Source organism: Gallinula chloropus, assembly GCF_964237585.1.
Source record: "Gallinula chloropus genome assembly, chromosome: 3".
Classification (NCBI taxonomy): domain Eukaryota; kingdom Metazoa; phylum Chordata; class Aves; order Gruiformes; family Rallidae; genus Gallinula; species Gallinula chloropus.
In genome coordinates this window covers 106,583,164-106,593,589 of record NC_140087.1, presented here as the reverse complement: position 1 = coordinate 106,593,589, position 10,426 = coordinate 106,583,164, and the positions used below count along the sequence as shown (strand labels likewise).

Genomic DNA, 10,426 nt, shown 5'->3' with positions numbered 1-10,426 from the left:
TGTGGAGCTGCTTACCAGAGTTGGCATTTGTCTGTTGGAGCTGCTGAAATGACCTTCACAGAGCCCGTTTTGCCAAGCTGAGCAGGACAGGTAGCCTGGCAGGGGGCTGGATCTCGAGTGCAGAGCTGCCCCTGGTACCCACACTTCCTGCAGTAGTGCTCATCTGTCCTTAAAATGCTATCCTGGGTATTCTCACCAAGAGGTGAAGGCACATTGCTTCCCAACAAGGCATCCCTGGGTTGGGTGGTGTATGAGCCCCTTGATGGCCTCACTGGTGTCCCCAGTCTCCTCTCCCTACCCTCTCCACCCCTCCAGGGGCATATTTTCCTCAACACCTGTTAGACCCCAACCCTGGTGTGATGGGATTTGGGTGGAGAGCACTATAATCATACATGTTCAGTATGAACTTCTTTTAGCTCGTTAGCATACTCATGAGCATCAACACCATTGTTCGTTTCATGGGTTATCAAGCAAGACTTCTCACTCTGGGCACTGTGGCCTTCAAGATTCTGCATGGAGACCATTTATCTGCTTATTCCCATTTCTTTAGCCAAAAATATGACCATCCTGCTGCCTTAAGACTCCCCCACCTGCTTCTCATGCTGATCTCACAGCTCTCCCTTCACTATGTGTGCACAGTTCAGCAGCAGGCAGCAGTGTTCTGTGCAGCTCCTGCCTGCCTTGGCCATAGCAGCACCCAGCCTGCCCCAAGCCCTGCTCTGGAAGCTGTGGAAGTGGTACTTGCACCATTTGCTTGTGACATCTAACACAGAAAAGCTCCACAGCTTCCCCAGGGAGCCCTTCTGCTGTTCAGCCAGGCTTTCTGGGAGCATTTGTTACAAAAACGATGGTCCAGTCTAATATTCATAAATATTTATACATCAAACCAGCCTCTGGTCTAGCTCTGGTTTATAGCACTGCTGCATACGAGATGATGGGCTCAGCCACCTTGGCTGAGTTACTCGCCAAAGCAAAGGCATTAACAACTCCACACTCTCTCATCAGTCACTGTTGCAGGCAATGAACACATAAATCATCACCTAACTGCTGCCCTCATCTGTTCCATACTAGTGTAGCTGTTAACAGTGCCCATGATTCCCTGGGGGTTTTAGTTGCAGTGATACACTCACGCTTGCTCTTCAATCCACACTGGAGTTGGATGCTTGGGTCTTCTGCTGCCTGGCCATCCATTTATTTCCCAAAGCTGCTTTTTGCCCCCACTTGTTGAATTTTACCATGTCTCAGGCAGTTTTTTCCAAGTCTAGAAAGCCAGTTTTGTAGCCTCTGTCTTCCTGGCTACAAACACTACACCATCGGTTGTTAAATTACAGAGGAAGGCCAAAGCTCACCTGAACTGTCTCCTTAACCTGAGGGTGAACTACACCCGTGCAGCTCTGGCAGCAGGGATGCAGACCCCTTCTAGCCATTTGGGAGCCAAGCTTCCCAAAACAAGCACATGCATCACCCGTTCCATCATACCCAAAGCCCCGCGCTGTTTATAAATCTGTGCCTACAGCAAGAAGCTGCTGCTGGTACCAAAGCACGTTAACCTTCAAACCCCTGAACTAGGACACATCACCATCAAGAGCCTTGCTAAACTTGGTAGCTGCTTTTACATCCAAAACATTTCATCTGGACTGACACTGATGGCTCATGACAGACACGATGCTGCTGCCTCTTACCACCTCCAGTAGTTGGTGTAAATGATACCATAGTCCCCCACGTTCAGGTAGGGCAGGAACGCCTCAGGGCAGCCTCTGTCCCTTGGTCACAGGACAGCTGAAACTCATCCTCCTCATCTTCCAAGGAAAGAGCTGCTCAGCCCCACAGATGCTCAACCTACCAGCACCAGCAGCATGCGGACAAACCTCCCTGAAAGCACTCTGAGTGGTCTCATCTTTATTCTCCCACAGACCAAGAGACGGCGACACAGAAGAGCATCAGGAGGGGACTCCCCCCTGCCCTGTTCCTCAAGCACGCAGCGCCTGCAGCGCATTGCTGGAGAGCGGCTGTTTGCAAGCAGACAGTCTGTCTGGCCAGGCTGCTTCGGCTCCTTACCGCAGGGCAGCTCACAGAAGACTGGCCTCAGGGTTCGTATGGTCCACGTCTCGCCAGTACGGAAGTAGTGAGGGAAAAGCAGAGAGTTTGTTTTCCAGGCGCGACCAAAGCTGTGCCGCTAGAAAGCTGTTGCCTTCTGCGGATAAATGGAGCCCATCGGACAAATAGGAGGAGAAATCCTACAGGGGAGGTTAAAAACATGTGGTAATGCAATGGCTAGTTGCAAAGAAAAGGCTTTGAGTCATTTTTAAGTTCATTCCTCAAAGCCAGCTGGTATATATATTCTATGTGTAATATACAGCAATACAAAACGTCAAAAGAACATGCTTGATGGCCCAAGTCACTGGTGCTCGTCAGGAAGACATCACAGGATTAAGCAATGCAACCAAAATACTGAGTCTACTGCACTCCTGAACAGTCTGCACACAGGAGGGACAAAAGACCCAGCATTCAAACTGGAGTTACCCGCTGATGGAAAGCCTGCAACCTCTGTGACATGGGCAAATTCAGGATTCAGTCAGAAGCATCAGCCCCTGCAACCTGATCTGAAGTTAGAAGTTAGCCCAACACTGTGCATGAGTTGGATTAGGTGCCTCCAGAGGCTGCCCCTTCCAACCTAAGCTATCCCATGATTTGAAGCCCAAGGAGAAGGTTATTTCATCTAGGGGATCCTTTGCTAACCAAATATAAGGGCCAGGTTGTGTTAAGCTTGATTTCTCACAGCCCACAGTGAACCATTCTGGATTATTTTTGTCCTTCCCCAAGGAGCAATTTGGATATATTCCATATCATTTCAGCAGCACTACCAGTTCCTCACACTGAACAATGCACTTCACAACCCATGACAGTTTCCAAGTCTCTCTCATGACACCATACCTGATTTTTTTGCATCAGAGTCCAGAGGTCAAGTACATCGGTTCCACAGTCCTTAGCTACCTGAACACAGGCCTGGGCGTATTCCCCAGTGGTGGCATTGTGGCGATTTAGTTTGTTACCTGTCAACCAGAAACAAAGAAACATTTAGCAGTTGTGACTGATACTGCTTGGTGTCAGTCTCCTGTGGTACACACGATGTGCAGCAGTTCATTGAACCAATTACAAACCAAACCCGAAGCAGCAATGGAAGTGGCTGGAAGTTACACCCCTTTTAGTCTCTTTCAGGGCATCTTCTATTTTTTTAGGGGGTGGGGAGGGGGATTTGAAAATCTTTCTCCTTAACAGATGTGCAAGAGGTGAGAGAGGCAACAGCAACACGCAGACAGCACAGCGGTTACTCTGTGCTGCTCGCAGCTTTCACCTCCTGCCAGGCGCGGGGTGAAACCGGAGCAGGGATTTAGAACTCTTCACACGGCGGGACAGAACTCGGTACAGGTGAAACCCCCTCACAAGCTTGCCTTCCGCTTCCGGGAGGGCACCCAGCATCTGACATCCCCTCGCGGTGCCTCCTCGCTGCCGCAGGCGGCACAGGGCGGGGTGCGCGCAGGCACAAGGCTTTGTGAGCGCCGCCGGCTCCTCTGGGCACGCTGGGAGCTCGTGGCACGCTCCGGGCCAGCAGCTCCGCACAGACCTCGGCGGGATTCGGGGCAGGATATTCTTGTTTCAGGTTTTGTTAATGAGACCGATAATGCAATTAGTTCATCACCTCCTACTCTACTCCCTCCTTGCACCTGATGATTCTCTCTCCTTCACGCTGCCACCTCTTTCTCCCATCGTTTCTTTTCATCCTAACAATACCCTCTGCAGCCCCACCAGCCCTTCCCCACCATGCTCTCCATCCTAAATCTTCTTTTCTTCAACTTTACTCCTGGTTCAACTCTCCCACAGACCGAGTGGCTTCAGCTCATTCAGCCTCCACTACGCAGATCTCCTTTTGTTGCCACGTTCCCTGTACTGGTGACAGCCTCACCTCCTCCCCAGGTGAGGTCCTGCAGTCCTGTTCTTTTCCCTCTATGTGACTGTCTAGCAGAACCGACAAATTCTTATTCTCCCTTTGATTTTTCTTTCATCATTAGGATTACTTTCTGACTGTTTCATCTCCTCTTCCCTTCTGGAAGCACACAAACACGTCTCTGCTCTGAATGTGCAGCTCTACAGGAGCATATGCTGGGTCCAGGAGCCAAGAGCAGCAGCCCAAGGAAGCTCAGGGAAGGTGGGGGGTCCCCTGAGATGTGGGAGACAACCTAGTGATCTACCCTGACTCACCCAGCTTGAGAAGGAGGACAGCCAAGAGTGGGTTTGGGGATACTCTGAGATGCCAGATGCATCTGGGTGCATCCTGAAGGAGCTGCCTGTTGCAGTGGTGAGGTCAGTGCCTACCACCTACAGAAGCTCACAGCTAATGCAGGACCAGGGGTGACTGGCAGAAGGTTAACATCACACCCCTTTTAAGAACAGCAACAAAAAAAAACATAACAGAAAAAAACCCAGGGAACTGCTGATCACTCAGCCTCACCTCAGTGCTGGGAAAGACTGTGAGATTACCTTCTATTGCAATTCACTTCCAAACACAGGAAGGGCAGTAAGAACTCTCAACACAAATTCAGCAAAGCCAGATAGTGCTTGACCAACCCAACTGCCTTCTGCAACAAAACTATGGCTATGCAGACGATGATGAGCAGCTCTGACTTTGGTAACAAGGGCTCAGACTGTCTCCCACAGCACTCTTCTCTGGGAGCAGAGTTTCTTTTTGCACCTCTCTTCACACCTGGATGAATGTTCCTGTGAACATCCTCCTCCTCAGGTTTCACATCTCTCCCTTGCTCTGGCATCTATCCAACAAAACCAGAAATAAGCAGGACATTTCTCCTGGATGCTGGTTGAGCACAGACAATCTGTCACTGCTGCTTACTGTGCCCACAGTACTTCTGTCACCCACAGCCTGAGATCATCCAGTCTTTGGTTCCAGCCCCAGAGAGCGATCTCTTCTGGACAGCTGCTGGCAGATTCAACACTGTGAATGCAAGTTCCCGGCCTCCCTACCCCATGGAAAGGATAACTTTAAGGCAAGAATGAACTAAAAGCATTTTAACAGCATTACTTGCTGGCTAGGAGCCAGATGAGCAGTGTTCCTGGTGTGCTCACCTAACAGACCTGCAAACAGACAACAGGGCGCCTGTCTGCAAGCGCCGGTGGTAGTGGCTTCAGCGAGAGCTGGGCACAGGCCCCAGGAACAGCCGCTCTGCGCCCCACCGACCCCTCACACCCCACCTGAGGGTGTGCTGCTGTCACATAGGCAGCACTGGCCGCGTCAGATGCTGGGTCTGACCTCCCTCAGCTGCTCCTGTCTCACACAGTTTGTGAGCATTGCTCTAGGACCTCTCTTTTCCAACTGAAATACAAAACTACGCTGCTGCACGAGAACCTAAGTCCATACAGTCCAAAATCTGTTCTGCACACCCATCACTGCCACACACCAAGGATCACTAGTGGGAAGTCACGTGATAGCACACGCCTAATTCAATGCAGTTTAAAGATGAGGTCATCTTCAGTACATCACAACTTGGGATACAGTGAAATACCACACAGACACAAGAAAACCTTGCCAATACTAAGGTGACAGCTCTGTGTTTACCTAAACCGAGCTCAAGTCTTTTATAGATGTGCAAGAACTGGACAAGCTTTCCAAAGGGAAAGAGGACACACTCCCAGGAGGTGTAAACTGTCACTGCTGGAGTCAGTGGGATTATAGCAATTTGCACCTGCTGAGTAACACGAATTAAGCAGGGCTCTATTTTTAGAGTCACCTTCAACAATGTAATGAGAAATCATTTAATCCCCTTTTGCTTCTCTTTCAGGTACTTCTATCAGCACCCTCAGAATATGATGCTCTCTGGGTTTTTTAAAATTTAAAATAAACCCAGGTAGGATATTACTGCTTATTCAAAGAGACATGCTGTGACTAGCATAAAAATTTTCTAAGGCACACAAAATTTTCTAAGGCACACAAAGCCAAAATTTCTTCCGTTATTCATGTTATTTTGGAAGTTGCTAGTACATGAGGTAGTTGCCAAGGACATCCCTGCAAAATCTATGTTCTCAAAGGGCAGCCACTTCTGTCAGCTTTATGCACACGCAGATCGATCAACACTTTCAAAAGGATGTTACTAATTAGCTGGAAGTTACTTCACAGGCTTATCCAAAAGCTGCTCAGCAAACCAGCTAGCAGCCCTTTTCCATCAACTCAAAAGAACACGACTGCCATCTGGTACGAGCACAAAGCTCCTCGCCTGCCAGCCTGGGATGCAGAAACACTGCCCATCCTTATCACTCCTTTACCTTTGGCAGCACACTCCTTTTCCCAAGCTGATTCATGAAGAGGTGGTGGTGTTATCAAAACAATCCTGTCTTCAGTAATGTCTACTGACTTCAGATACTGTACCATGCTCTTTAAGTTGGCAGCGTATTCCTCCAAAGGAACGTGTTGCTTGGGGTTCAGATCTGTCAGGGGATGGAGCACAGGTATGAGACTGCTTTGTTACACGACATAACGTGCTCTTTACACAGTGTGTGAATGTGGGCACTTGTTTTCAGAAAGAAGTTCAGCTCAGCTATTGATTCCAGAGGTGTCATGGGAAAATGCTCAATGTCCAAAGCAGGCAAAACAAGAGTTTAAACACAGCGTTTCCAACTATTACAAATGAAGGACAGCTTTTTTTTTTCCCTAAAGCTGATTTGTCTTCCAATTCCATATCCTAGTATTAAGTCACATAATTACCTCAAACCTCACCTGAAACAAAAGCTGAGATTTCTCATTCTCTGGATACAGAGAGAAATTCCTAAATTCCCATGGATGTACAGACAGTCCTTCGTGCACCAAGGTTATCATTTTGATTAGACTAGCTCTGCATGCTGCTCTGCTTATCCTAAAGAGAATTCAAACACTACCTTCCCACATCTCCTCAGCCTATCCATCTCCTCAGCTTATCCATCAAGAGCCCATCAGACTACCTTTAGGCAGAAAAATATCAGTTAGACGCCCAGCTCCAATTTTAGGTGATGGATATATGACTAATTCTTGAGCACCCTGAAATTTATTTTTACTATTAAAACTTGGTGAGAAGAAGAGAAATAGGGAGTACCACATGGTTTAAATACATAATACATACAGTAAGATTATTTAGAGTCCACTGTAAAACTGGAAAAAGGGGCAACTGCTTCATAGAGAAGTGGCAGGAAAAGTCTGTGTCATGTTCTGCCTTTTCTGCTAAAATGTAAAACCTTCTTAAGAGAACAGGTCACAGGAGAAGAAGAAAGCTACTGTACCTTTCAAAGCACTGTCATTGGCTCCAAAGAAAATAGTAACTGCAACAGTACTCTCAGCACCAGTACTTCTACTGATCAGCCTTGGAAGGATCAGTTTTGCCCACCTGGTGTTGTACCCCGAGAGCCCACGGTTCACAACATCACATTTTCTGAAACAAAGACACGTATCAAAAAGTACATCTCTGCCCACCAGAACAGAACCTGAGCAGTTCTGAACCAGTCTGTCTGAATACCTGCCTACAACCCCCTCAGAAACGATGATATGTCACAGGAGTTCTCAGTGGGATTGCAAGTTTATGTTTGTAAAGTCCACCCACAGACTGCATGTGCAATTATTTCAGACTGCATGTGTAATGTTTACCTGTCACTTTAAGCGATGAAACTAGAACAACAATCTTGGCAATCGCTACAGATTTCCTTCTTGAGTGGCCACATCCACTGAGAATCTCCACCAGCACTGGGCAGAGTATTGCTAAGACAGTTCCACTCCAGTACATAAATGTTAATAAATACGTATTTGTTAAATATTAACTCATGTTGGTTTTAAGAAAAGCTGCACAACTTCTTGCATGCTAAGGACTACTTCTGAAATGTAAGCTCTTACCTGACCAGTCTCTCAGCAAGGGATGCCCCCCAGCCATTTTCCTGGAAGGAGTACTGAAAGCAAGGAACAGGGTTAGAGCCTCACTAAAGAGCTCACTCCCCAGCAGGTCAGTACCACCACTGCGCCCTTCTCAAAAGTCTTTTGCACACATCCTCTCCAACGGCTGCAGCTGCACTTCATCCCTCCCAGCCCAACCTGCCACGTCAGACAGCCCCAGCCTACCTAGACACACAACTGGCATCAGAGGCAACATGGGATTGTACCTACAGAGGGATGGACCCTGCAGTCCCTTTGTAATCAAAACTGACTGCTGTCAGGCTCTAGCTTCATTTTGGCCAGAAAAGCTTTTTGGTTGTTTTTTTTCTTACCCCCTTTCCTTTTTCTACTTTATTTCTAAGATACTTTCACCATGCCTTCCTTCTGGAGAGCACCTCTCAAAAATCCTCTCTCCACATGCAGCTTTGGAGTGCAGCACTTCTTCTAGTAGTGGCAAAATGAATCCTTTCTCCATACTGACAATGCTGTGGCCTCCTCCCTGTCCTCCTCCCTATAATGCTTCAGCTGTTTACACAGCTGGTGTTTTGGAGCAAGTTGGTTTAGACAACCAATCTCCCATTAACAATAACCACTTTTTTTGGTAAATCCTTTTTCATCAGAGCAGCTCTGTGACCCACTCCACCACACACCCCTTGCAGCGGAAGGCATGGGCACTAAAACAAACAGTAACAAGCTAGTGCTGCTCGCTCACCAAGCCACGGCCCAGCCACCTCGATGCCAAAGGTATCTCCAGGGTGGGAGAACTCTCTGCAGGGAGCTACATGACAGGGCCGCACCGGGGCAGGGACGGGGCGGACGGGAGGGGTGCAGGGGTCAGTACAGACAACGGGCTGTCCTTTCTGTCTGGCAAATGCCACTGACACCAAGGTACCAAAGCTGCACTTTAACCAAATCACGCTCCTACCATGGGAAATTACACATTTCCACAGAAAGGCTCAAATCTCACAGACCAGCAGCAGGTCTGAAAGCTCCGAGCACCGCGGGAGATCCCGCAAGGGCCACACGGTGCCGGGCATCGCTGCCGCTCCACTGTCCCTCCCGCCTCACGGCGCCAAGGCCACTCCGCGACACCCGCCGCGCAGGTTTGGGTTTTTCTACAGCGGTCCCGAGGGGACGGCGGCCCGGCTGCCCCACCGCAGTCTGCCACGGCGGCTGCCTCTGAGGAGAGCGACTCAGGGGGGCACCACAATCCCGTCCGACCCGCTTCTCTTGCGGGGGACCAGTCGGCCAGGCGCGGCTGGGGCCACGCTGCCCCTCACTCGGACACATCCCCTCCCGCTACAGTCCCCGGCTGCTCGTTTCTCCTTAAACATTAAGTAAACCCCCGTGCTTTGCACAGGCGCTCGGCCTAATGCAACGTTGGAGGAAAAAACCGGCGCAGACCAGGGGCTGCAGCTCCCGGTAGGAGGAACTGGGAGGTTTATGGGGCTCAGGAGCTCCCCGCGAGAACTGAAGAGGCGGCACCGGCTCCGCGCGGGGCCCGCAGCGGCCTGAAAACCCCGTCGCGTCGGGCCCGCAGCCGGGGTCGGCGCGGCCCCTGAGGGGCTGCCGCGGGGCCGCTACCTCAGTGATGGAGTCTCCGAAGAGGACGACGCGGGGCCAAAGCAAAGGCCGGCCGCGGGCCCCCACCTCCGCCAGAGCCATGGCCGCCGCCGGATGTCCGCCGGGGCGGGAGGGAGGAGGAGGCCGTGCCGCTTCCTCTGCGGCGGGAAACAGCGCGGCCGTTGTACTGGGGCGGCTCCCGCTTCTCTCCGCGCTAAAAGCCGGGTTCGCGTTCCAGAGCCGCCAGTGCTTTATCGCTTCCCCCTCATTAAAAGGCTTGTTACTGGAAGCGAAGCACGTCCTCCTGCGGAGCCGGAGGCCTAGAAGGCGCTTCCCTGCAGCCCGGGCACCGCTCAGCCCAGCAGCAGCTGCGCCCCGGGCACCGCGGCGGGAGAGGCGGCCCGTCCGAGCCGGCTGCACGGAGAGAGGCAAGGACGGTCCTGGGCACATAACTCCCCGCCACATTTACACACAACGCTGTAGCCTCTCCCCTCCTCTGTTGGCTGAAAGCTCGTTTAAAAAAGCAGAGAGAGTTCTGAAAGTAAGATTTTTATCTGTTCTACAGAGAGACTTCCTTTTTAAGATGGGTGTCTCCTTTAAAAGACTTCATACTCTGGTTTAGTTCACTAATGACATTCCTTTTGGGGAGGAAAGCTGTCCGTAATTCCCCTAATACTGAGAACGCTGCTGCTGCTAATACTGCTCTATTAATGAGCCAAGAGATGAAGTTGTGTCCACAAGGGAAAAAGAGTGGTATTTTGCAGAAAACTCAATTTCTGTGGACATTTTCCAACATGATTTACTGTTTGGCAACAACCCAGGTAACTTGGGAGTACCACATTTAGATCCGAAGCCTTTCTCTGCATACTGTAGTTCCCAGTACCCCATTTTGCTGTGCCCAGA

At 50.2% G+C, this 10,426-nt stretch overlaps 1 protein-coding gene across 1 annotated transcript; it reads right to left on the bottom strand.

Moving 5' to 3' along the window:
• Positions 1-1,890: 1,890 nt before the first annotated feature.
• Positions 1,891-9,625, bottom strand: IAH1 (isoamyl acetate hydrolyzing esterase 1 (putative); the record flags this gene model as incomplete). Its single annotated transcript, XM_084261018.1, has 6 exons — positions 1,891-2,237; positions 2,935-3,053; positions 6,334-6,495; positions 7,321-7,469; positions 7,925-7,977; positions 9,545-9,625. The coding sequence occupies 6 exons, from the start codon at positions 9,623-9,625 to the stop codon at positions 2,070-2,072; spliced, it is 732 nt and encodes a 243-aa protein (XP_084117144.1). The 3' UTR covers positions 1,891-2,069.
• Positions 9,626-10,426: the final 801 nt, after the last annotated feature.